Raw genomic sequence first — 27733 nt, forward strand, 5'->3', positions numbered from 1 at the left:
GTGGAGAAACGATTGGGTGAAGAAACCGGTAATACAGAATTGTTGGTGCTGAATGTATCCCTAGCTAGCCGCAAGACTAGCGCTTCAGGATTTGTTTCAGGACCATCACCAGGAGATCCTTCAAGAAACCCGTCAGGATCAGCTTCAAGACTTCAAGAAAACTCTGAGGTGAACGCCATGGCACTGAACAGGCCGTCCCACTGTTACATCTGCAAGCAAGAGGGTCACATGGCTCCAAATTGCCCTGTCAGCCAGAAGAACAACCCCACCTCCCGGCTGAGTTCAACTTTCCCGCGCCCTGCGCCACAACCTGCTTTTCCTCCTTGCTCGGTAACTTACAATTTTGATAAGATACCCTACATCAAACCAGTTCAGCCAGGAGCAAGACCGCCAATCGTGAGCCGCAACCCTAGCCACTTTCCCTCTAAACACACTACATCGGCCCCTCCTTTGAAGACTGTTGAGTCTAGACAAGTCAACCCGGATCTTTTTGCGGAGGAAGATGAAGAGGTCAAATATGTTTTTGAGAGCGAGCATCTCGTAGCCAAGACTACTGGTCACCACTTCGATCTACGCTGTGGAACTACTCTTGGGATGAATAGAGCTGGAGAGGGAATGGTGCTTTGATTGGCTGCCTCTCTGAGAACAAGAAAAAGATATAAGAGTGTGGACTCTTATGGAAAGGTGTGGCTATAGAGGATTCTTGAGGTATGTCTTGAGGGTTACTTTTCTACTAATCTAATATTTTGTACACAGATAACAAGCTTGTCCAATCTGATTTATTGGCATAAGCAAGGCTAATGATAGGTGACCAGTGATCTGAATTACTTTGACAGGATCTGATGGGGAACAAATGAAGAGGAAAACAACCCAGTTTATATACACAAGAAAGAGCAGCCATGAGGAAACAAGGATAACCTGAAGGGAAGCATAGAACATTCTACTTCTATAGGATGAAACAGCCATGTGGTCAGAGTAGTGGGTCAAGGAGTCACATGATGGTGTAATAGTGGGTGGGGATGATGCCATCTTCTGGGGGCTTTGGTTCAATCTTCCTAGTTAGAGGAGGGGATATGTGAGACATAACAGGGGTAGAATATTCTATGATCTAAGATAGGAGTAGTTAGGCGTTTCAGGAAGTGTTTCAGGAAGAAGTCATCTAGGGATTGAAGATAGGAGGAGTTAGGTGTTTCAGGAAGCGTTTCAGGAAGCGTTTCAGGAATTGTTTCAGGGAGAAATAATCTAGGTGGGGTTTGGGGCTATGTCTAGTATAATGTGTATCATGTTGGGTTTGGAGGGTGAAGGGTTTCAAGGTTGCTTATACATCTTTGAGCACATGGTTCTAAGGAAACACTAGAAGAAGGGGGTAACATGTGATCTGGGTAGATGTTTGAGACTAGGGAGAGGGTTTATCCAAGAGAGGGGGAGTGTGGGAAGAGGGAATACTATTATCCAGGGTATGACCATTGAGTGGGGATGTTGAGGACCTTGGGCTTTGCTGACAAGGGGGCCAGAGGTATGGGATTTAGCCTTGAGGTGTGACAGCCTTGTGATTGATGGTTGCTGGTTTTCTGGGTAGATCAGGATTGGCTTACCACATCCACCCCCAAATTAGATGATGTCCCCATCATCCAGAAAAAAAGAAAAGAGGCCAATCCTGAGGAGAGAAGAAAAGCTAGCATATGACAGAGGACAAAGGAAGAGATGAACTGAAGCAAAAAAGAAACTATGTTGTGTAGATTTTATGATGCCCAAAAAATGAAATTGAGGATGAGAAAGATTTTATGTGAAGGCTGAGGGGGAGACATGTTTTTTTTATATCTTCACCTTTCTTCTATATATGTACTTGAATTGGAGGGGAGAGGTCATGAGAGGAAAGGGAAGTATATTGGCTTGCCACCCCCAAATTGGGTGAACTTGAGTTGGGGTGTGAAGATCTAATCTAAAAAAAACTGAGAGAAGGGACTGCTCTCTTGGGGGAATGGGGAAACAACAACAGCCACCCCCAAATTGGGTGAGTGTGACTAGGTAGCAAGGCTTATGAGATTCTGGCTAGTAGGGATAGTCCATGTCCCTTGTTTGTTTGTTCTTTTTGTCTAGATATGAAAGTTCCTAGAGTTTTACCAAAACCAAGATGAGACATGCCCTTCAACCTGTGGAACCTGAAGTTAGCAACAATCCAAATATTCCATAGATTAATTTTTTGGATTTTTGGAAGGGGATTTGGGGAAAACCAAGGTACTGGGAGTTTATGCTGAATACTGGTTGACTTGATTATTTGCTTTAAGAATTTCAGAAAAAATTGAGCTCCAGGATCCTTTTGGCTTGTGTCAGGGGGTTTGAAGAGTGGATATTCAAGTTGATTAGGGATAAACTGGTGAGTTGGAAGAGAATGTGATTCCTGTGGTTTGTTTGTTAGAGAGGCCAATTCCAATTTTCTTTCTGTGGGTTTACCAGGGTTTTTGTGGAAAACATGTCTTCCCAAAATACAAATGGAGGCTGAGTGGGCAATGGAGGTTTCATCAACTAGGAATAAATTTGCACCATGATCATTTGAGGAAGGCAAGTTTGGCTGGGAACAATTTTCTTCAAAAAAAGGTGGACCAAATTCCAATGTGGGTTTTCCTACTAAATCCAAGGTTGATCTCTTTGAGATGGAGGGTGATGAAGATATTTGGTCTATAAGTTTACCAGGATCCTTCTGGAAAATGTAGGTCTTGAATTTGGCTGAGGATTGGTTGGAAAGAGAAATGGGCTCAAAATTCTGAGTGGAAATTAATTGGAATTGTTCCAAGGAAGAGTCTATTTTACTATCTATAAAAGGTGCCTGGGATCCCAGAATATCCAAGGGTAGTGGACTTGAATGGCAAGAATTTTCTAGAAATAAGGATTGGCAACATCCAAGGGTGGGTTCTTTTGAGGTTTTATTTTCTTCAGATGTAGCAGCAATGGTTGAGTATGGTGAGTGATTTTCTTCTGGGGTAAAATTTTGGCTGATATTTTCTGTGGCCTCTTCTTCAGTTAATCCCAATTTAGTTTCAAATGCAAATAGAGTATCTGGAGGTTCTTTAACTATTGAGTTTGGTGAGAGAATCTCAGGGATAGAAGTTTCTTCATTGGTTCCACTGGCTGATACTAATTGCTCTGCTCTTGTGTTGTCCAATTTTTCTGAGGTTCCAATATTTTGAAAGACCTGGGAAGTGATTTTTGGCATGAAAGGTGTCATAAATCTAATTGGGGAGCTGGCTTCATCTTCCAGGTCGCCACTATTGGCTTTGATCTTCAGCATTGAGTCCAAGGGTAATCTTCTAGAACTGATCATCAAGGCTTCCACATCTTGGTCCATGTGCTCTATTATTCCAAAGGATACCTGAGGTTCCAGGTTACTTGCTTGTGCATTTGGGTTGAGTGTTCCAGAGGGTAAGTGGATAACTCCTGGTTGCTTCTTTGCTTGGTGAAACTGGTCCACAGTTGCCTTGTAGGGGGTATTCCTGTCCCAGGGAATTTGAGATCCATCAGGGAGTCTGACTGTATTCCCTTCTTTCTTGTAGAGGCCATTGAGTTCATCCAGGTTTACTAGGTTGCATCTATGCATGGTGTGGCCCATCATATGACAGTAATTGCACTTCAGGGTTGCAGGGTCCCTCTCATATTGAGCTGGTTTGTAGGGGACATGACTGGAAGAGATAAAGGGGGAAGGCTTTTGGACATTCCAACTGGCAAGGTTCCTAGTGAGTTGATCCATGGATTTATCCTGAGTTTGGTTTTGTTGACTCATTTTTGCAGGCTGTTGAATTCCTAAGGGTTTTTCCTGGGTTGTTTCTTCCTCCAAAATTGACAGGGTCTTGAATTCCTTGGAGATGTAGTGCATAATGACTAGGTAAGGAGGGAGAATATGGGAACCATCTACAGAGCTTTGCATTTGTCTATCCCTGAGGAGCTCCCTACAGACTGATACCTTGATAGGGGTGCTGACACAGTTGAGTACTGCATGTCTTATTTCTTCTGCACTAGCCATATGCTGACACCTAAATAGGTAAGCTACCAGGTTGTCCAACTTGATGCTGAAGTCCTGGAATTCCTTCTGAGTTTTGATTCCTTTGGCCTGAGTAGTAAAAAGGAGCTTGTCCAAATCATTCCTGGTGTACTTGAGGAGAGGTAACATTTTTCCCCATCTTTGGACTAATTTCAGTTTAAGCTTTTCCCAATCATGGCCAACCTGTTCAGTCATTTCCTGAACCTCATTGATCAGGGCTTCTCCTTCCAAGAAGACAGTAATTTGGATGGCTATATCACATCCTAGGGCACCATCCAGTTGAGCAGCATTCTCTAGCCTCTTGATGAAGTTACTGATTTCCATGTTGGAACCATCAAAAAAGAGGCCTTTGGCCATGGATTTGATCTTGACAGGTTTTCTTCCAAAAGGTTCTGGGTTGTAGGCTGGGAGTTGGATATTGGCTTCCAATAAATGGTGAGGATTGCTAGTGTTGGTTCCCATCTGGTAATTTTGGGCTGCAGAGATACTTGCTGACTGGCCTGCTACAGGTTGAAATGGTTCAGGGAGAGGGTCCAAGGCAGGGCTTCCAGAACTAGGAGGATTGGCATTCCTCATGGGGCCAGGATTGGTTGGTAGGTATGGGTTTCCAGGATAGTTGACTCCAGAGTTTGCAGGGGCATAATTTCCATTCCAGGGTTGTTCAGTAGGTCCAGGGTTTACAAATTGATTAGGTCCAGGGTTTGCAGGTAAGTTGTTTCCCCCAAAGTGGGTGGAGCCATGGGCTTCTTGCTGGGGTTGTCCTGTGTATCCAGGGTTGATGTGAGCTGATTCAAGATTGGGTTGTCCTCCAGTAGTAGGTATTTGACCAAGGTTTGCTTCTCTGGAGAATCCTACAAATGAAGGCATGAAAAATCTTTCTATGGCTGACTCCAAGGTGGTTCTAGGTAGGTATTGGGACTGAGAGTTGGATCTAAAGTGCCTAGCCATACTTAAGGGTTGATTGGTAAGTGACTGGATAGAAGGAGATGAGGATTTGTTCTGTGAATTGATGGGAGTAAGGGTTGATGGTAGATAATCCTGGGGAACTTGGGATATTGTCAGGGAAATCTGTAAAGGTATGTAGATTTGTTAAAATGTGAAGTTTAATAAATGCACTAGCTAATCTTTAACTATATATTAGACTAGTACTCCAAAAGTAAGACTGAAAACTGAAGATCTTCAGGCCACTGTTGGGACACCACTTGTGGAACTACTCTTGGGATGAATAGAGCTGGAGAGGGAATGGTGCTTTGATGGGCTGCCTCTCTGGGAACAAGAAAAAGATATAAGAGTGTGGACTCTTATGGAAAGGTGTGGCTATAGAGGATTCTTGAGGTATGTCTTGAGGGTTACTTTTCTACTAATCTAATATTTTGTACACAGATAACAAGCTTGTCCAATCTGATTTATTGGCATAAGCAAGGCTAATGATAGGTGACCAGTGATCTGAATTACTTTGACAGGATCTGATGGGGAACAAATGAAGAGGAAAACAACCCAGTTTATATACACAAGAAAGAGGAGCCATGAGGAAACAAGGATAACCTGGAGGGAAGCATAGAACATTATACTTCTATAGGATGAAACAGCCATGTGGTCAGAGTAGTGGGTCAAGGAGTCACATGATGGTTTAATAGTGGGTGGGGATGATGCCATCTTCTGGGGGCTATGTTTCAATCTTCCTAGTTAGAGGAGGGGATATGTGAGACATAACAGGGGTAGAATATTCTATGATCTAAGATAGGAGTAGTTAGGCGTTTCAGGAAGTGTTTCAGGAAGAAGCCATCTAGGGATTGAAGATAGGAGGAGTTAGGTGTTTCAGGAAGCGTTTCAGGAAGCGTTTCAGGAATTGTTTCAGGGAGAAATAATCTAGGTGGGGTTTGGGGCTATGTCTAGTATAATGTGTATCATGTTGGGTTTGGAGGGTGAAGGGTTTCAAGGTTGCTTATACATCTTTGAGCACATGGTTCTAAGGAAACACTAGAAGAAGGGGGTAACATGTGATCTGGGTAGATGTTTGAGACTAGGGAGAGGGTTTATCCAAGAGAGGGGGAGTGTGGGAAGAGGGAATACTATTATCCAGGGTATGACCATTGAGTGGGGATGTTGAGGACCTTGGGCTTTGCTGACAAGGGGGCCAGAGGTATGGGATTTAGTCTTGAGGTGTGACAGCCTTGTGATTGATGGTTGCTGGTTTTCTGGGTAGATCAGGATTGGCTTACCACAACGCGAGATGTCCCTAGACCACCAGGGTCAAGAGGTCATTTGCGACTCGGGTGATTCAGACAATGTGACCAGAGACAGGTTTGCCCAATTGGATCAACCTATTGCTGTCAAAGTAGCAACTGACAGTGCATGCGACTTCATAACAGGCACGGGTACTTTGAAGTTTGCAGGGATGAACCAAACAACCATCGCTGTTAGAGGAGTTTACTATTTTGAGTGTGCTCAATTGACCCTCCTCTCCATAGCAGCTTTCAAACAGGCTAAAGCCCGTTTCAGGATCAACGGAAATTTTGACTCAATTGATCTGCTCTCTAGTAACGGCCGGGTACTTCTGCACAGCAAATTTGACCCCTTGAAGAACGCCTGGCCACTTGCGCGACCCATACGGGCTCTTACATCCAATGCCCCTTGTTTTGTTTCACCTTGTTTTCTTCCTATCAATCTTGAAATAAATGCACAGACTGTTTTTAAATCTCCTGCTGCCGTTGAGCACAGTCAATTCACGTGGACTGCTGAGGATTTGACCGCAGATGAGAAGACACTATTGTTTTGGCATTGTCTTTTTGGACACACTAGTTTGAGGAAAATCAGGAGGTTGGTCAAACTACAACTTGGGTATGGACTTCCTTCGTCAATGCCAAGTGGGTCCATCAAATGTCTGGTATGCTCAATCTGCAAGGCAACCAGAACGACGGCGCTAGGCCCGACTAACAGGATCCTAGCTAAGTTATCAGTTGTGTGTGTAGATCTCATGGGACCTTTTGATACACCTACTATGACCGGTGGCAAATACACACTCACTATTTGCAACGCATTCACATCATACAGCAAAGTCAAGATTTTGAAGGCAAAAGCGGATGCAGCGGCTATATTGATGGAAACAATCATTCAATGGGAGAATCAAACAGATGTGAAACTCAAGGTCCTCAGATCGGACAATGGGGGTGAATTTGACTCCAAGGTCCTTGGTAAGTTTCTCAGTGACAAAGGCATTGTTGCTGAGCGCTCTCTTCCTTACCACCACTTTCAAAATGGGGCAGCCAAACGCTACAACCAAACGGTATCCGAAATGGGAAGGAGCGTGCTGTATGACAGCGAGCTTGGGCGCAAATTCTGGGGATATGCGTTTATGTGGTCCGCATGGACACTGAACAGAATACCAAATCAAATTACAAAGGAGAAGACCCCATATGAGTGTTTCTTTGGAGGGAAACCTCAACTTGACAGGACACGAGTTTTTGGTTCTTGTGCTTATGTTCTTGTTGCTCCAGAGAAGCAAAAAAAACTGGACAACCACGCAGTTGAAGGACTTGTTGTTGGCCACCTCCCAGAATCAAAAGGCTAGAACTTTTGGCTTCCCAAGAGCAAGAAACTCATTTCATCAGCCTGGGCGGATTTCGGACGCAACACACTTCCCTCCGTCACATCCTCAACAGCACCGGAGCCAGCTCCACCATCTGGCTCAAAGACCATCATGGGCAACAACAAACATACAACATCCAACCTTCTCCTACTCAACGATTTCACAGAAGAAATCAAGGTGGCTGAGCAAGAGAAGGCTGTTGACGCTTGCCAACAAGATTGTGCTGATGATTCTGACTCAATACCAATGATGTTCTGTGCGGCCATGCGCTCCGAGGAAGCTGCGCAATGGAAACTTGCAATTGATACCGAACTAGAGAACTTGCGCCGTAAAAGTGTGTGGCAAATCCAAAAACTGCCGGCAAATCGTTGAAAACTAGGAGCTCAATGGGTCTTTGCGAAGAAGATAAACAAGGATGGGTCCATCAAGTTCAAAGCTAGATATGTGGCAAAGGGTTTCAACCAGAAGGAAGGAACCGATTTTGCTCACACCTTCGCACCAACAGCAACATTTACCTCAATGAGAGTTCTTCTCACCATTGCAGCGAAGAACAACTGGCCTATCTATAACTTCAATTTTGTGGCCGCCTACCTCAACGCTCCCATTGATGAGGAGGTTTGGGTTCAAGCGCCTGAAGGGCTTGACGTGAACCTTGGTGAAGCTTGTTTACTACAACGCGCTCTGTACGGCACCAAACAGGCTGCACGTTGCTGGTGGAAACATCTCAGCGAAACCCTGGCCGATTTGGGTTATGTTTCTAGCTACTATGACTCTAGCGTGTATACTCTCAGCAACAAGAAAGATCGATCCATCATCTGGGTACATGTGGATGACAGAATCGTGACGGGATCATCAGACGCCGCACTCAAGCAACTAGAAGTACAACTCAAAGGAAGTCTTGAGATTAAATTGGAAGAAGGCCTCAAGAGCATGGTCAGTGTTAAAATCAAGCGGACTGCTGAAGGGTTTGAACTGACGCAACCCAATCTCATCACAAAGATTCTTACGGAACGCTGGGACGGAGCAACACTACACTCTAGCCCTCTGCTGGAGGGATACACAGCCAACACAGAAGATGATGTAGATGGGATTAACAGTTCCGACTATCTCTCTATTGTTTGGGAGCCTCAGTTACGTGGCAGTTGGAAAGCGACCTGACATGGCGTATAGTGTTAATTATCTGGCAAGATTCTCCGCCAAGCCATCAACACTCCATTGGAAAGGGCTGAAGCATCTCCTAGGCTATATTGCTAGCTCAAAAGATACACCGCTCCACATCAAACCGAGAAAGACAGACCAATCGCCAGTGGAATGCTTTGTTGACGCCAACTGGGGAGGACCAAACTCAAGATCGCCGCATGAGGTGATTATGCGCCTGTACGGAACTCCTATCATGTGGGTCTCAAGAAGGCTTGTCACAGTGGCCAGCTCAACTTGCCAGGCGGAATATATGGCCCTTGGACATGCAACAAGACACGCGCTCTGGATCCGGAATCTTCTCTACGACATCATAGGGGCAAATTTCACTGTGAACATATTTTGCAACAATCAGTTGGCCGTCAAAATTGGATGTGAAGACGCCTCAAACAAACGGACCCATCACATTGAGCGTGACTTCTACATCACAAACCAGGCTCTTTTCAAAAAGAAGACTTGTCTCACATGGATACCCGGTAAAGAACAGATTGCTGATGTTTTGAAAAAGGCGCTTGGTAAATCAGCGCACAAGAGGTGTGGCAAGATTGTGCAAGGTTACGGTCAATAATTCTTTTGTCTTTCCAACCTATCCACTCATTTTTTTTCTTTTTTTCTCTCTCTTTCATCTGTTTCCAGTTTCTTGTCAAGGGGGGGGATGTTGTGACATGTAGTTAGTTCTCAAATGCAACAACTGTCACAGTGTTTGGTAGATAGTACATCTACATGATTTTCTTACTATGTAATAAAATCATCTATCCTGCAAGCTACCACTCCAACAGCTTCCAGTGGTGAATAGGGGTAAAATTGGCTGTAGAATCCATTTATGAGGTCCATTTGGTGGTATCTTGAAGCCTAGGGTGAGTAAATATATGTATGAGAAAAAACTTTTGATTTTTCACTTTTCCGTCTACCACACCGTCTGAAATACCTTGGTATCAACATTTATTGAGCATGGCAATATTGTGTGCACATTGCCTTCCCTTTTGGGCTGGTGTGTGAACACCATATTGGTCATTGAGGGGATTGACATCTCCACTCAATGATTGCTCTGATTTGGTCATTGAGTGGAGTGACCTCTCCTATCAATGACTGTTCTGTTCTGGTCATTGGATGGAGTAACACCTCTTGATGACCATTCCAGACCGGTCATTGGGGGGGGACAAACATCTTGACTCAATGACCCGCCTGTGCCCCCCATCATGTGGGGTAGCACCCTGGCATGGATGTACTCCACTCAATGTTTGGCCATTGAGTGGCCTGTGTGCTTTGCTGTATAATTTGGGTATGTGTTTAATATGGGCACTCCAAAAAAGAGGAGATTTGGAGCCCACTCCAATGAATATTGCACCTAATCTAGCTTAACTAAGCCTTTCAAATGAAGTGTCCGGGGGACCCCACCTGGAGTAATCTCTGCAAGCCCATAGGAGAGGCTGATGAATGATTTCTGACAGCTGGTAGTCAAAGGAAAAATTTTACCCCAAAAACACCAAAACACAATTTCACAATCAACAAAATATGTACAGAGAGATCTGATTGTGGCAGGACTGGTACACACCCTCACCTATTTCATTGAGGCCTAAACTCCAAAACTGATTGAAGGAATCCTGAAGGATATTTCATTGCTCTGAAGATCCATTTTTGGATTTTCTGATACTATGAAAGATTGGATATCCTATCTGCCACAAAATGTAAAAATTGAGTGGCTGCAGGTGTAGGATCTGCAGATATCTGTGGGTTTGTGAATCCAAGATCCACAACTGAACCATACATTTCTTCATTGTTTTATTTTTATTTTTGGAAGATTTGTACAGGGAGAATGGTTTGGATTGAGGAGATGAGACCAGCACCATTTGGAAGCTGAGATACAGAAGTATATTTTGAATCTGGGGCAGGTCCACCGGAGCTGAGGGGGAGGCTGGGTGAGGCTAAGTATTTTTCCTTCAGCCATTCATGATTTCTTTCTCAGCCAAATTTTTGACTTTGTGCACCATTCTCTCCCTGCAGCAGGGGCTGCTTTGCAGCCTGCCACAGCAAGCCTGCCATCAGGGGGGGGCTTGTGTCAAGTTAGCACCTACTTGAGTGCCAAGCCAAAGTCCTTTGTTAAAAGGATGGAGTGCTTGGGAATTCCCTCCTTTTTATTTTTGAGTGCATCTAGCCGCACTTCCCTATTTTGGTAAATTGATTGCCAGGTTCTTTACTCCAACAAAAATGGAGTGCCCATCACAAGACTCAAAATCCCAGCACTCCAAGTTTTTTGGAGTATCATCCCCCCAAAGCCAAAAACGTGGAGTGCACATAGTAAGTTTTTGGAGTACCTTTAGGCTCCGTTTGGAGCCACTATAATTGTGTGATATAATCTGGAATTTTGTGACATGTGATCAAGTTTTGGCAGACCTGATCAGATGTCACATAGGATGTCAGGCAAAAAAACTGGCCCCGTTTGGCTGCCGCGTTATACGTCATAAATTGTTAAATTTATGATGCCGCGACCCAAAGTTCGCCCCCCGTTGCCACCAAAACTTTGAAACCCCCGGGGGTCGCGCGTCATAAATTCAACCATTTATGACGTATAACGTGGCAGCCAAACGGGGCCATATATCGCCCGGATTATATCGGCTCCAAACGGGGCCATAGGCTGACCCATAAAAAATGTAAATATATGCGATTTGATCAATATGTATACTTGAAGTCTGGATGTTGGTCACCTAAATGGTCCCAAGATTGTGCAGATAACAAATCTTGATCTTGGCCACTCTCGACTTGAGTGGCAGAACCTTCTAAATTATGAATAGTAAACTTCTCAAGCAGCTTGTTTCTTTTGTATAATTTGTTCCTTTGAGCATGGCCCAGCCAAATCATATTGAGGATACCAACGATAATGAGAATTCCTCCGCTGTAAAAAATAGCATGATCAGCTATGTAGACAACTCATTTTTCCGGAAGATGAGACTGCACGCGTCGGGTCCTGAAAAGATTATGCTGGGCTGAACTCACAATGCTAAGCTCAATCCCGTCAGAAGATGATACCTTGGCGGGCGCCCGAGAACAAAAATCTAAGGCACAAGTGAGAATCGGAAATATGATGTGGTCAAACAGACCTATTAGTTCCTCTACTTGGAGAGACCAATGATGATCAACTTCATCGATAGAAACAAAAAAACTTATTCACCCAAGCGCTGAGTAATGAACCCATGGCCCCCGACATAGACCCTAGGCCAATCGTGCTCGCTTTGCGCTTGTAGGGTTCACTATTGTTGCTCGCCCAAGCTGATAAGGTAGGCATCACAGCATACGCACCAGGCGAGCAGATAAAAAGCGAACCATACCGCACTCGATAATCACTCGAAGCGTAAAACACTGCAAAGCCGACAGCTGAAACTGTCGCACAACATATAGTCGCCATGCCTCGAGCTTGAAAGCGATCCGATAGATACGAGACGCCCAAGACGGTAACAAATGCCAAACTCAAGGGTGGTACTGCGATTATTGTGTGGCGTATTATGATGATAGTAAAGAGAGTCAGGGGCCTCAGATGTGCATGATGAATTTGCAAAAAGGAAATGCATACCAGAATAAAGCTGAGTGGCTGTTGGTGAGTAACCAAACTTTTAGAGATTTGAACATGAAGTAAGTCGGAAATAGCGGGACGGGACTTTTCTGAATGGAAAATCACTGAGTGGATAACTGAGAGTGCAATCGATTTTGTATGGAAAAGACTCTTGTCAGCAAATCCATGAAGTGAGAACTGAAAGCCAAGCAGAAAGATGTCACTGACTTGTAGGTGTAAAATAAGCCAGACTGGCGATGTTGTTTGCAGACGCAAACTGAGCAATACTCAACATAACAACACGTGGGCTTTTAAAAGCTTCCCAGACCTGTTGACTCGTGGACTTGGCGGGATGATTTTCATCCAAAATCGCTGAGGAAGCGAGGCTGGTCATCACGTTTCTCTCAAGTCTTTCGATAAGAATGCTGGACGAGGAGAGAAAGTGCAACGTTAGATCATTCTAAGCTTTTTTAACCGCGGAAAAGGGGGAAAATTGATGGCATTACGTTTTTTCTTCGTTTGTTAAGAGTTTCATTCTCTTGATACTTGATGGCATTAAAAAGAAGCTAATAATACCAAAAACTATCGTAACCAAACCCTCAATCTACGCGTAGTTAAAAGTAAAAATCCAAGTTAACAACCGAATAGTGTTTCTCAAATGATTTCCAGGTGTGCCGTGTTTGTACATTTCTAATCGAAACTGGAAGACTTGCCTGGAAAACCCAACTCCAACCTGTGTGTCCCCCACGTCCATCCAGCTTGACGATCGCGTAGGTCAATAATCCTGAAGCCACTCCAGATAAACACATTGTGCTGAAAAACAAGCCAATTCGAAGCTGTAGCTCGGTCCTACGTTTTTATAAGTCTTGTCAGCAAAATGAAATCAACAGATTACGCTTTGGACCAAGGCCTATACGCTATACTTACTTGGTGTAAAACATCGATAGATAGAGCACAAGTCCGGGATACAGGCCGCCTTTGAAAAGAGCAGTCAATCATATGCCAAAATACATTGATTTTACTCACCCTCCACCAAGCCCAAAAAGAATCTAAGACCAGGATGATATTGAAGCGTAAGATATAAGCGCTATTCTGTTGACTTTCCGTTCTACTTTTTCTTCTTCTTTCTGCCACGATAAGATGTTTTTTGACTGACCTAGCTACTAACAATCCACTATAGCTGATAACATTCCGGGATAATTGATATACACATGCAAAAGAAACTTCCCTGAAGCATGACCAACAGTTTGCATATCTAATCAACGAGGCACTGACCTTTTAACAAAACCATGAAGGAAAGTCACCAATCCCCAGAGGATGACAGTCAGAGGAATTTGAACTCCAGCACCAATTCTGCGCATCTTTGATTCAATAGGGGTAAGCCGAGTATAAACTAAATGAGATCAAAGAAAGTACATATAAAAGCTGAGGATTCTACTTGTTGAGAAGGTCAAAAGAATGAGCGCCTAGGACCACTTACCGTTAACATTGCAGGAAGCTCCACAAGCTGCGGAAAAAACAAGTCAATCTGTCATCTTTTATATATTTCAAACTGAAAATTTGGCTCAACTATGTAGGGTCTGTGCGCGTGGTGAAAAAGGTGGAGAGAAGATTTGCCCAATTAGTGATCCATAGAACTTCTAGGCTCTTGCATAAATTCATCAGATGTGCGTTTTCTTACATAAAAGTCACAGTCAAGGCCATGGAGAAATCGTAGTCGCTCATCTGCAGGTCTTTTTGAAGACCTAGTGTTGCACTCGAGGCAAAGTGACATAGCACTGGTCAGCTCTTCAATCAACGATCCTCTGCGAGCCAAATTGCCCGGGTGACCTCATACCTACGATTCGCACGTTACCTGAGTTTTCGGTGTTAGGGAGAAAAAATTGAATGAGTATTACAAACCAATTGACAAAGCCGATCTCAAAAACACTATATCTCAATCTGCAATCAGCTCACCAAGATTTGACCGATCCAGATAGCTAAAGAAGAAGCATGAGATCACCATGGGCATGATACTGGAATCAGAATGAAATGGGCCATTAACACTTGGAAGTTTGAGTAACGCTAATCGTTGAGACGGGGCTTCACTTACAACAGGTCTAACTTGAGTAATGCGCGCCTTTCTAGCGAGGTGCTGGCATCGGATATTTCAGACTTCTCTTTGAGATCAATTGCTTTTCTCGTCTTGATTGCTTTTTCTTCCTCGTTCGTCATGAGGAATGTGCGAGAAAGCTGGCTGCGTTTTGATAAGTATATGTTAGTGTCAACCTCAAACTCCGATAATTATTGCTTGAAGGGACGATGTACATAAGTAGTAGATGTTGATTCCGGAGTCAGGTGGCGGGTTCTGGGGTGTTCACGATATGTGCTAATTTCGAATTATACTCTGACGATTGCGGCAGTCATGATATGAATTTTAGCCCCCATCATGATGGGCTTGCTCCCGTGGCCGTCCAAACAGTTTACGTTACACCAAAACCTACGAAAACGCTTGCGAATGCGATGTATTTAATTTGAAGAAGGTTTGTTTGCTTATGAACAATTTTAGTAAACTTTATACTCGTGGAATCTTGCTTCCAAAGGGGAGCTGCCCACCAAGCCCAAACACCTCCACGTCAGAGTGGAGGACTTCCCGTCGCCTAAATGGCTTGATTTAGCGGGAGGCACTAAACCTTGTTTGCTGGTGAAAACTTGATCTCGATCACTTTTCACCAGCCCGTAAGGTTTGGCCTTTCCCTCCAGATCAATTGTTTTAGCCGACGGGAGGTCCTCCAGTAAATCACCATATTTTTCATGTATTTATTTAAATAGTTGGCCGAGTTGCTGTTTTGGGATCTGACAAGCTATCGAGTCACATGGCACGGAACAGCAGACCGGGAGAACTTGAATGTAGCCAAGCAATGCCAAGTTCATTCGGTTGCTGCATAGAAAAAAAGTGACATTGGGTACATACAACTCAAAGCGGCAAGGAAAAAAACACTTTTGGATGTACAGTGGGTAGACAATTGTATCCACCACACGTTTTTGGACTCTAGAATCTCCCCCACCAAATTCAAGTCATTCCTTCCAGTGAGATGGTTCAAAATAGGCTTAAAAAGATGAATGTGATAAAATAAAAATGAAAAAACAAAGTTGTCATTTTTTAAAAAAGTTGAAAAAACACAAGTTTTTCTTGCAAGCTTAATTCTTTTTTTCAGAGAAAGTTGAATAGGCAGAAAGCAAGTGTGGAACATGAAAAGAATGATAATAAATGAAAAAAAATGCAACCCAAAAAAAGTTTTGGCTTGGTGGGTGGACAATCTGCAGTCAAAATGGGGAAATTACAGTGCCAGAATGCCAGGTATGCTGATGAATGACTCACTGCGCACATCTTTTAAACCACATAGAATCAATTTTTTTCAATTTTTTTACTTATAATTATTCATTTCAGATATCATACTATCATTCCTCAATCTTCATTTTTTTTTTGAGAAAATTATTGCATTTTTTGGTTTTTTTGTTCAATTTTTTTAAATTACACAACTTTGATTTTTGTGTTTGTTTTTTCATATTTGTGTTTTGAAGAATATTTTGAACCATCTCACCAATACTAGTGACTTGAAGTTGGTTGGTTGAGTTTCTGTGGTCCAAAAATGGTGTGGCGGATACAATTGTCTACCCACTGTACAGTAATTTCAAAAGAGGCACCAGGGGAGATATGTTCCCACTCCCCAGGGAGTGCCAGAGCTGAATTTTATGTGAGTTTTGGTTGGATGTGAGCCTGATGTGGATTAGTAACTCATCCCCAAAATAGTAAATTGGATGGAGAAGTTAGTGAAAAGTCAGTCACAATTGATTTGGAAGTCAACACAATGTTGTGTAGAATTCTTTTGTTTTCTATGTACAACTGTAGGAAGAAATATGATGAAATGATATTTCACCAAATTCCAACTCATCAATTGCTCCTGTTTACTGATTTTTAAGGATAGCAAAGCAAAATTCCCATTCTCAAAGGTAATTCCTCCAAAAAAATGGGTTTCTTGTAATTCACATTATATGCCCTGATGTACAAAATTAAACTAAAAGTTGACTTGGTATTATTGGGTTTAGATTTTTGGAATGTGGTAATGTTGCAGTCATTGAAATTGAAACCCATTTTCTTGGAAATGCGGGAATTAATTTGAATTTGGCTGATAAAAATGACAAAAAACTGTTTTAATAGGGTGAAAGTCTGAGTTAAGTCAAGGTTGGATTGCGGTGCCAATTCACTTTGGCCATATATCCTGTCCTCCTCACGAAAATGATCTAGTGAATTTTGTATTTTTTTGCTTTTCAAAATTCACATGTGCACATGCAAGTTAACCTTTTTGCACTTTTCTAATAGTCACCCTGATGTACGCGCGTACATTGAGGTGGAAATATCACAGGATGGGCCTTTCACAGCCACATGAAAAGTAAAAAATTTGTTTTGAGACACCAATTGTCCCCCTGATGTACGCGAGTACATGAGGGGGAAAAAATCACAGGCTGGGCCTTTCACATCTCCATGGAAAGGACACACTGGTCATGGAGCCAAGAAAGGACTATATTCTGGATGAGTTCTGGATGAATTATAGATGAGTTCTGGATGTTTTTTTGGCAAGTTATGGTTTATTTCAGGATGATTTCCAACTGATTTCCACACTGACTTCCAGTCTTGTTCATACCTATTCAATATTGCTTTACCAAAGGCCTCCAGCACAGTTATGGAAAAAAGTTACGGTAAGGCACTCCCTGGGGAGTGGGAAAATATCTCCCGTGGTGGAGGATGGTGAAGGGGTCATGGATCTTCCATGGATGAATTTTCCTCACCCAGCCAAACCTTGCTGCTAAAGTTAGGGTCTGATGACATATAAGTTGGATTTTCACAAACCTAATTGGGGGGTTCACAATTGACTTTCACCAGGAAGATTTTATCACCTCACCAGGAGAGATGCGCAAGCTGCGCAATTAAATTTTAGCCTCACCCCAGGAAGTTTTTATGCTGGCGGAGCAACGGAAATGTACTGGCGCCCATCCTCACCCATCACACCATGAACTCAGGCCGGTCAAGACATCAAGACCGGCCATTGATCTCATATGCCTGTATTTACCATACACCTCAACCAATGACCAATCAATATCATCAGGTCAAGCAGGACGCACCCCTGCACCTCACTTGATGACCAACCCAGTTATTGGGTGGATACATACTCCACTCGATGACTTTGGGTCATCGAGTGGATCACCACTACCCGGTCATTGAGTGGGTACGCACTCCCCCACTCAATGGCCAACCCGGTCATTGAGGGGATACATACTCACTCAATGACCAATGACCTAAAGGTCATCAAGTGAGTGGGTAACCAATACCCGGTCATTGAGTGGGTACAACTCCACTTGATGATCCGATTGTGTCATCCAGATCCACTCAATGGCCGGACCGGGTCATCGAGTGGATACACACTCCACTAAATGGCCGGACCTGGTCATTGAGTGGATACACACTCCACTAAATGACCCACTTGGCCATTGGGTGGATACACATTCCACTCGATGACTCGTTTGGGTCATCAAGTGGATACCCGCTCCACTTGATGGCCAGACCCGGTCATCAAGTGGATACACACTCCACTCAATGGCCGGACCAGGTCATTGAGTGGATATAGAGATGGCCCCGGCAAACCCGTTGCGGGTAACTGCTATCTGCTTGCGGGTGCGGGTGCGGATGTCTGAAATTCCGGGAAAAAGTGGGTGGGTACACGGATAATTCAACCCACACCCGCCCGCACCTGCCCACCGCTTTAACCGGAAAGCCTGATCCCTTCCGGTTGCCAAGGTTTTACAGCCTTGGCAGCCAGAAAAACCTACTGTAATTACGAAAAAGCTTGTCCCTGCCCGGGACAGAGCCCCAAATATTTGGGACAAAATATTCAGACTTCCGCCCAGTATGGCGGAAGTTTTGGAAGATACACAAGTGCACAGCACTTGACGTGCTGGCCTCTTCCAGATCAGTACGCCTGTACCTCTGCGCCTCCCTCCATTGTCGCTCCGGTCCGGCCGCCCGACAGGATTCCTCCCCCCCCACATCCTGATTCCCCCCATCCCAAATTCCCCACCTCGGTTGCCCGCCTTGTTTTTCCAGGCCCCTCAACCACCTTTGAATCCAGTCCACACTCGACCTCTCAGGTATCAATCATCTTCCGGGCACCCCAGTAAGTCCACACTGTCTCGCATTCCGTCAGTGATACCAACAAAGAAAACTGACCTTGTTTTCCATGTCATGCATTAGGACATGGGGTACGTGAAGTATGTCGCCAAGGTCAAGACGATTGTGGTGAAACTCCTTCTCCAAGGGAAATCCCGCGACAAAATCAACGCTATAGTTGATGAGAATATATCCTCCAAATCCCTGAGCCGCTGGAAGAACATGTTCATTTGAACACACTTGGTGGTCCAAGACGCCTTGCTATACAAACCTCGTGGCCGCCCGCTTGCAATCTCCGTCGAAGAGCGGGACTTCATCTTGGATATTATCGGTGTGGACCCAACGTTGTATCTTGACGAGATACAGAAGGCGGTGCTCGAGTCCTCAGGGGAGCTGTATGCCATATTGACCATCCACAATGACCTCCAACGTTGACTTGGCCTGACGCTCAAGGTTGCGCAACACGTTAGCCCATCTCAGGACTTGGTGAAGCAAGAAAGATGGACCATCAGGATCGCCGACATGCCACCTGAGTATCTTGTCTTCGTCGGTAAGTTTGATGTTTGTTATATCCGCATAGTGCCCTGCAAACAATCGTGTTCACTGACCCTGTTTATCTATCTATCAGATGAGTCCTCCATTTGTATTGCCACCCAGCACCGGCGATTCGGACGGGGGGTTCGAGGTAGGCCTACAAAACGAGTTTGTCGGGAGTTTCAAGGCCCTCGGTTCACGCTTCTCCCTGGGGTGTCAACCGAAGGACTCATAGGTGTTATGTGCCAGCAAGGAGGTATTCAAAGAAATGACTTTGAATACTTCCTTGATGAAGTCTTAGTAAGTGTTCCACACTCAAATGGTAACACTGAGGACTCATACTGACAGAGTGGCGGTTCAGTTGCCTTTCATGAATCCCTTCCCAGGCCTCAGGAGCGTCGTTGTAATGGACAACTGCCAGGTCCATCACCGCGGCCAAGTCGCTCACTTGTTTGAACGTTGCAACATGCTCCACCTATATCTGCCCCCTTACAGCCCTGATTTCAACCCCATCAAGAAAACTTTTGCGGTTGTGAAGAACCACCTCAAGCGAGCCCAGGTGCTCACTGGAACGAATGACGACACCACGATTGTCAAGGATTTTGTCTCCGACTTGGTCACACCGGAGCTTATGCAATCCCTCTTCCGCGACTGCGGGTACATGTAATTGCCTCACCCCTCGACTTTCTCTTATCTGAGTGTCTGATCGTAACATGTTTCATATGTCGTAGCAATAAATGACTGGTGTTCCCCCACTGGGTCCTTTGAGACTCACTTTATTAAACACTGTTCAATCTTCCTGATTTGGAGGACCGCCGCGGGTCATCCATATCCCTGAGCCCTTTAAGGCTCCAAGTTCCAAAGTCCCCTCTGTCTGAAGGGCCAAGACCTATAAGTCGTCATGTCTTTGCTTCTGGCCCCCTCAGGTCGTGAGCTCTTCATGACTCCAAGTCCACAGTTCCAGGTTTCCTCTCTGGACTTGGTGAGGTCTTCATCTCGCCAAGTCCTCGCTTGGCCTCTCAGCGCGCGAGCGGTCCTATTGTCCGAAAGGACTTCATAAGTCGTCATGACTTCCCTTCTTGCCCCAGGGTTCCTCTCTGGACTTGGACTTGGTGAGGTCTTCTTCTCGCCAAGTCCTCGCTTGGCCTCTCAGCGCGCAAGCGGTTCTATTGTCCGGAAGGACTTCAGGTCCTCTCGGCCAATAGAAAGTCTATGCGCAATTGATGCCATCCTCTCCTGTGTGAGAACTCGCAAAGACCCGGGCTTCCTGACCACTGGGAATGAGCCCGTCATGTCCCCGAGGCCTCATAGCATCTCTTGGGGGAGCGTGGATCTGATGAGCGCCCCCAGTTCTCGCAGCCACTCGGCAAACAAGAAAAAATTATAATGGAACCCTTTGTGATTGGGACGTCACGGACGTCCCAATCACAAAGCAAGGAAATGATAATCAACTTGCTAACATGGTACTTGAGTTACTTTGAGAGAGAAACAAGGGAGGGCATAATTTGGATGCCCAACAGACATGGGCAACAGAGGTGGGATTGAGGCATGCTGGGGGTTACCTATGGGGCATCACCATCGACCATGTTGGACCCCGGTGCCTCGTCAGAGTTGTCCGTGGGTGGGTTGCTTGCGGCACCGCTGCAATCTGGATCAGCCCGATCTTCTCCCCGCTAACTTGCTGAAGGAGCCGGGCACCATCGCAGATGAGTCGGGCGGGGCCGGCTTTGAAACCAAGTTGGGTCAAGTCGGCCTCCGAACTGCGTAAAAAGTAGGACCACAAAGTGATGTTTTGGTCCTGGATTAACCACCGGGTGTGGAAATCCTTGGCCAGGATCTGACAGTGCCGTAAGAAGAAAGCCATAGCGTTTGCTGCGGCCTCGCGGGGGGGGACTGAATTGCTTATCCAAGAATTTGTCAAATCAGGGGTACCTGGGGTGGAGTCTGCGCCGAGGTTCAGGCGGCCCAAGCGGGCCAAGTTGATAGGCGTGATAGTTCTCCGGGGTCCGGCGAGCGTGCGACGTGCATTCCCCATGACTGCAATTTCAGGGGATGACGGGGCTTGAGCGGGATGGTTCTGTGAAACTCCATAAAATATTATGTGTCCTATGGGAGTTGAACCCATGTCTCTTATATCCATGTTAAGTGTACTAACCACTGTACTAAGGACGCTTGGATATGAATAGCTTCAGGTGGGTCAATGAACATCCACTGGTGTCACATGAAGATCCCTAATTGAGGGGAAGACCCGTAAATGACAGGTCATGAATGAGTGACACCAGCAGGTATGATAAAGCTAAGAGTAGCAGAACCACAACCTGACAGCCCCCCGTGCTATGAAAGGGGTTTATCATACCAAGACTCCATAATATCCTAGGTATCACGCGGTAGCGCTGGGCTCATAACCTGTGAAACTCCATAAAATATTATGTGTCCTATGGGAGTTGAACCCATGTCTCTTATATCCATGTTAAGTGTACTAACCACTGTACTAAGGACGCTTGGATATGAATAGCTGCAGGTGGGTCAATGAACATCCACTGGTGTCACATGAAGATCCCTAATTGAGGGGAAGACCCGTAAATGACAGGTCATGAATGAGTGACACCAGCAGGTATGATAAAGCTAAGAGTAGCAGAACCACAACCTGACAGGTTCCCTCCACGGATGTGCTCAATCGAAGCGGCGATAGATGAGGCAGTGGAGGAACCGGTTTTGAGTCCTCCTACGTCCGCATGGTTGGGTGCCTCTGCGTCTTGTCGGGCCTGACTCATCAAACAAAACATGCGGGTAAATGGCGATGAAGTACAAGCCCGGGGTTGTCTGAGGGGAACTGAAGCCTCAGATGAGGGACTTGCCTCGGGGGGATTGGTGACCGGCGCACGGATCACATCCTGGGCAGGCAACAAGTTGGGCGTGCCCGAGGTGGATCCACCTCCTTGGAATGTGCGGGAAGCCGGGGATCCGGCGCTCAGAGTTGGCGCAGCTTTCCTCTTCGGGGTACTTGGGGAGATCCAGGCAAACAGGGGGGTATCTGGGGGGTTGTTGAGCGTGACTGAAGGGTCGGGGCCATTGAGCTTACGGGCCCACCCCCAAAAGACCTTGTGGCTGAGCTCAATATATCGGCCATCCCCGGAGGGGTGCATCGCCACCTCGCCCTCTTTTGGCGGAGCCCGGCGCTCATCGTGCATCGCCAAATGATGGTTCCGGAGCAGCTGCACCTTCTCAGTGCCAGGTTCGGCAATCTGAGCATTGGGCTGCAAGTGATATGAATTTCAGCCGTGGTGAAAAGACCAAAAGGACAAAAACAGCTCACATTTGCCGCAAGCCAAGCTCGTTGATGTTCGAGCGGAGCCCTCTCTGCATCCGTGCCGTGTTGCATGATCAGGCGCGCGTTACACTACCAAGATGGATGAATTTGGGATGTCGTATATTGATCAATATAGCGTATATTGATCAATTCATATTGATCAATTTTTTTTTTTTTTTTATTATTCCTCTTGATACCTTTGTCTGTTTTCCATGTCTCCTTGATACTATTCTATAATCTCTCTCCTTCTGCCTGTGTTAGCTTCAAGCCACAGGAATTCTTTCTTTCTTTTGCCTGATAGCATTTATAAATTTCTACATACACCACTCAATTCTTCCTGAAAAAAAGACGTTGCAAGTTTTAGGATTAATCCAGGGTAGCTGTGGGGTCTCAAATTTTTTTTCTTTTTTTTTTTACTTCAACAATTGATGTTATCAGAAGTCTCCAAATCAACTTTTTTTCAAAAGAGGAAAAACATTGACCCCTGACCTCTCTCATGATACCATCCTGCACACATTTTTAATTTGGCTGGTTGAACTTGCTCAAGATATTGCATATCATACTTGAAGTGCTACATGCATAGAAGGCCTTTTTGAAATTAGTTTACCATGGTTTAGCATATTTTTGTCAGGTTCTTTTTTTTATCTACTTTTGTCATCAACCACAGATTAATGAGGAATATTTCCATATAAAATTTCATTGGACAATTTTTCTGCATATAAAACCCAGGAATATTTTAAAATATAATTTATTTGGGGTCGCATCCATTATGCAGCAGCAACGATGTGATCAGTTCCCAAATATCACTAATTTGGTAGTTTCTGGCCCTTTCTGCCACTATATCTCAACACAGCGTGGGAGTTCTTCCATGATATTGGTATCAAAATGATCAATAGCCCCCAAGGATTCATTTTTTACCTTAAATTACCACATAACGCAAATGTAGCAGCTACAATCTGATCAGTTGCCAAATGTCACTAATTTGGTAGTTTCTTGGTGTTGCTGCCACTATATCTAAACACAGCCTGGGAGTTCTTCCATGATATTGGTATCATAATGATCAATAGCCACCAAGGATTCATTGTGTACCTTAAATGACCACAAAACCTTCAAATGTAGCAGCTATAATCTGACGAGTTGCCAAATCTCACTAATTTGGTAGTTTCTTGGTGTTTCTGCCACTATATCTCAGCGCAGCATGGGAGTTCTTCCATGATATTGGTACCAAGATGATCAAATGCCCTCAAAGATTGATTGAGTACCTCCAATGAGCCCAAAACCCCCAATTGTAGCAGGCACAATGTGATCAGTTGCCAAATATCACTAATTTGGTAGTTTCTTGGTGTTTCTGCCACTATATCTCAGCGCAGCATGGGAGTTCTTCAATGATATTGGTACCAAAGTGATCAAATGCCCCTGAAGATTCATTTGGTACCTTGAATGACCACAAAACCCCCAAATGTAGCAGCCACAATGTGATCAGTTGCCAAATATCACTAATTTGGTAGTTTCTCGGTGTTTCTGCCACTATATCTCAGCGCAGCATGGGAGTTATTCCATTATATTGGTACCAAAATGATCAAAAACCCTCAAACATTCATTGAGTACCTTGGATGACCACAAAACCCCCAAATGTAGCAGCCACAATGTGATCAGTTGCAAAATATCACTAATTTGGTAGTTTCTTGGTGTTTCTACCACTATATCTCAGTGCACCATGGGAGTTCTTACATGATATTGGTACCATAATGATCAGATGCCCTCAAAGATTCATTTTGTACCTCCAATGACCACAAAACCCCAAATGTAGCAGCTACAATGTGATCAGTTGCCAAATATCACTAATTTGGTAGTTTCTTGGTGTTTCTGCCACTATATCTCAGCGCAGCATGGAAGTTCTTCTATGATATTGGTACCAAAATGATCACATGTCCTCGAAAATTCATTGAGTACCTTGGATGACCACAAAGCCCCCAAATGTAGCAGCCACAATGTGATAAGTTGACGAATATCACTAATTTGGTAGTTTCTTGATGTTTCTGCCACTATATCTCAGCACAGCGTGGGAGTTCTTCCATGATATTTGAACCAAAATAATCAAATTCCCTCAAGCATTCATTGGATACCTTGGATGACCACAAAACCCCCAAATGTAGCAGCCACAATGTGATCAGTTGCCAAATATCAATAATTTGGTAGTTTCTTGGTGTTTCTGCCACTATATCTCACGCCAGCATGGGAGTTCTTCCATGATATTGGTACCAAAATGATCAAATAGCCCTGAAGACTTATTGTGTACCTTGGATGACCACAAAACCCCCAAATGTAGCAGCCACAAGGTGATCAGCTGGCAAGTGTTCTAATTTGGTAGTTTCTTGGTTTTCTGCCGCTATATCTCAGCGCAGCATGGGAGTTCTTCCATGATATTGGGACCACAATGATCAAAGGGCCCTGAAGATTTATTTTGTACCTTGGATGACCACAAAACCCCCAAATGTAGCAGCCACAATGTGATCAGTTGACGAATATCACTAATTTGGTAGTTTCTTGATGTTTCTGCCACTATATCTCAGCACAGCATTGGGGTTCTTCCATGATATTTGTGCCAAAATGATCACATGGCCCTGAAGATCCATTGTGTACCTTGAATGACCACCAAACCCCCGAATGTAGCAGCCACAATGTGATCAGTTGGCAAATGTTCTAATTTGGTAGTTTCTTGGTGTTTCTGCCACTATATCTCAGCGCAGCATAGGAGTTCTTCCATAATATTGGAACCAAGATGATCAAATGCCCTCAAACATTCATTGAGTACCTTGGATGACCACAAAACCCCCAAATGTAGCAGCCACAATGTGATCAGTTGCCAAATATCACTAATTTGGTAGTTTCTTGATGTTTCTGCCAGTTTATCTCAGCCCCGCGTGGGAGTTCTTCCATGATATTGGTACCAAAATTATCATATGCCCCTGAAGATTCATTTCGTACCTTGAATGACCACAAAACCCCCAAATGTAGCAGCCACATTGTGATCAGTTGCCAAATATCACTAATTTGATAGTTTCTTGGTGTTTCTGCCACTATATCTCAGCGCAGCGTGGGAGTTCTTCCATGATATTGGTACCAAAATGATCAAATTGCCCTGAAGATTAATTTTGTACCTTGGATGACCACAAAACCCCCAAATTTAGCAGCCACAATGTGATCAGTTGGCAAATGTTCTAATTTGGTAGTTTCTTGGTGTCTCTGCCACTATATCTCAGCGCAGCATGGGAGTTCTTCCATGATATTGGTACCAAATTGATCACATCCCCTCAAACATTCATTTTGTACCTTGGATGACCACAAAACCCCCAAATGTAGCAGCCACAATGTGATCAGTTGCCAAATATCACTAATTTGGTAGTTTCTTGGTGTTTCTGCCACTATATCTCAGCGCAGCATGGCAATTCTTCCATGATGTTGGTACCAAAATGATCAAATGGCCCTGAAGATTCATTATGTACCTTGGATGACCACAAAACCCCCAAATGTAGCAGCCACAATGTGATCAGTTGCCAGATATCACTAATTTGGTAGTTTCTTGGTGTTTCTGCCAATATATCTCAGGCCAGCATGGGAGTTCTTCCATGATATTGGTACCAAAATGATCAAACGGCCCTGAAGATTCATTGTGTACCTTGGATGACCACAAAACCCCCAAATTTAGCAGCCACAATGTGATCAGTTGCCAAATATCACTAATTTGGTAGTTTCTTTGTGTTTCTGCCACTATATCTCAGGACAGAATGGCAGTTCTTCCATGATATTGGTACCAAAATGATCAAATGGCCCTGAAGATCCATCGTCTACCTTGGATGACTACCAAACCCCCAAATTTAGCAGCCACAATGTGATCAGTTGCCAAATATCACTAATTTGGTAGTTTCTTGGTGTTTCTGCCACTATATCTCAGCGCAGCATGGGAATTCTTCCATGATATTGGTACCACAATGATCAAAGGGCCCTGAAGATTCATTATGTACCTTGGATGACCACAAAACCCCCAAATTTAGCAGCCACAATGTGATCAGTTGCCAAATATCACTAATTTGGTAGTTTCTTGGTGTTTCTGCCACTATATCTCAGGCCAGCATGGGAGTTCTTCCATGATATTGGTACCAAAATGATCAAATGGCCCTGAAGATTCATTGTGTACCTTGGATGACCACCAAACCCCCAAATTTAGCAGCCACAATGTGATCAGTTGGCAAATGTTCTAATTTGGTAGTTTCTTGGTGTCTCTGCCACTATATCTCAGCGCAGCATGGGAGTTCTTCCATGATATTGGTACCAAAATGATCACATCCCCTCAAACATTCAATTTGTACCTTGGATGACCACAAAACCCCCAAATGTAGCAGCCACAATGTGATCAGTTGCCAAATATCACTAATTTGGTAGTTTCTTGGTGTTTCTGCCACTATATCTCAGCGCAGCATGGGAATTCTTCCATGATATTGGTACCAAAATGATCAAATGGCCCTGAAGATTCATTATGTACCTTGGATGACCACAAAACCCCCAAATGTAGCAGCCAGAATGTGATCAGTTGCCAAATATCACTAATTTGGTAGTTTCTTGGTGTTTCTGCCACTATATCTCAGGCCAGAATGGGAGTTCTTCCATGATATTGGTACCAAAATGATCACATGCCCTCAAGCATTAATTGGGTACCTTGCATGACCACAAAACCCCAAAATGTAGCAGCCACAATGGGATCAGTTGCCAAATATCACTAATTTGGTAGTTTCCTGGTGTTTCTGCCACTATATCTCAGCGCAGCATGGGAGTTCTTCCATGATATTGGTACCAAAATGATCAAATGGCCCTGAAGATCCATGGTGTACCTTGGATGACCACCAAACCCCCAAATTTAGCAGCCACAATGTGATCAGTTGGCAAATGTTCTAATTTGGCAGTTTCTTGGTGTTTCTGCCACTATATCTCAGCGCAGGATAGGAGTTCCTTCATGATATTGGTACCAAGATGATCAGATGCCCTCGAACATTCATCGAGTCCCTTGGATGACCACAAAACCCCCAAATTTAGCAGCCACAATGTGATCAGTTGCCAAATATCACTAATTTGGTAGTTTCTTGGTGTTTCTGCCACTATATCTCGGTGCAGCATAGGAGTTCTCCCATGATATTGGTACCAAAATGATCAAATGCCCTCAAAGATAAATTGTGTACCTTGAATGACCACAAAACCCCCAAATGTAGCAGCTACAATGTGAATGGTTGCCAAATATCACTAATTTGGCAACTGATCAC

At 44.3% G+C, this 27733-nt stretch overlaps 4 protein-coding genes across 4 annotated transcripts; 1 reads left to right on the forward strand and 3 right to left on the reverse strand.

The window, feature by feature from the left end:
- Nucleotides 1–3021: 3021 nt before the first annotated feature.
- PtA15_5A215 (uncharacterized protein) lies at nucleotides 3022–4984 on the reverse strand (the record flags this gene model as incomplete). Its single annotated transcript, XM_053168952.1, has 2 exons — nucleotides 3022–3072; nucleotides 3137–4984. 2 exons carry the CDS (start codon nucleotides 4982–4984, stop codon nucleotides 3022–3024), a joined length of 1899 nt encoding a protein of 632 aa, XP_053020197.1.
- A 1285-nt stretch (nucleotides 4985–6269) lies between these two features.
- Nucleotides 6270–8783, forward strand: PtA15_5A216 (uncharacterized protein; the record flags this gene model as incomplete). The annotated part of the gene is made up of 5 exons (XM_053168953.1): nucleotides 6270–6424; nucleotides 7091–7230; nucleotides 7699–7959; nucleotides 8005–8558; nucleotides 8625–8783. The coding sequence occupies 5 exons, from the start codon at nucleotides 6270–6272 to the stop codon at nucleotides 8781–8783; spliced, it is 1269 nt and encodes a 422-aa protein (XP_053020198.1).
- A 2709-nt stretch (nucleotides 8784–11492) lies between these two features.
- Nucleotides 11493–14583, reverse strand: PtA15_5A217 (uncharacterized protein; the record flags this gene model as incomplete). The annotated part of the gene is made up of 18 exons (XM_053168954.1): nucleotides 11493–11715; nucleotides 11817–11875; nucleotides 11992–12299; nucleotides 12391–12427; nucleotides 12496–12506; nucleotides 12598–12794; nucleotides 12876–12973; nucleotides 13083–13218; nucleotides 13297–13345; nucleotides 13396–13418; nucleotides 13526–13549; nucleotides 13645–13730; nucleotides 13850–13876; nucleotides 13940–13949; nucleotides 14051–14114; nucleotides 14207–14224; nucleotides 14326–14384; nucleotides 14462–14583. 18 exons carry the CDS (start codon nucleotides 14581–14583, stop codon nucleotides 11493–11495), a joined length of 1551 nt encoding a protein of 516 aa, XP_053020199.1.
- A 6087-nt stretch (nucleotides 14584–20670) lies between these two features.
- Nucleotides 20671–22490, reverse strand: PtA15_5A218 (uncharacterized protein; the record flags this gene model as incomplete). The annotated part of the gene is made up of 4 exons (XM_053168955.1): nucleotides 20671–20756; nucleotides 20807–21145; nucleotides 21774–22365; nucleotides 22425–22490. 4 exons carry the CDS (start codon nucleotides 22488–22490, stop codon nucleotides 20671–20673), a joined length of 1083 nt encoding a protein of 360 aa, XP_053020200.1.
- Between the last annotated feature and the right edge of the window lie 5243 nt (nucleotides 22491–27733).

The sequence above is a fragment of the Puccinia triticina genome, chromosome 5A, assembly GCF_026914185.1.
Source record: "Puccinia triticina chromosome 5A, complete sequence".
In the NCBI taxonomy this organism is placed as follows: domain Eukaryota; kingdom Fungi; phylum Basidiomycota; class Pucciniomycetes; order Pucciniales; family Pucciniaceae; genus Puccinia; species Puccinia triticina.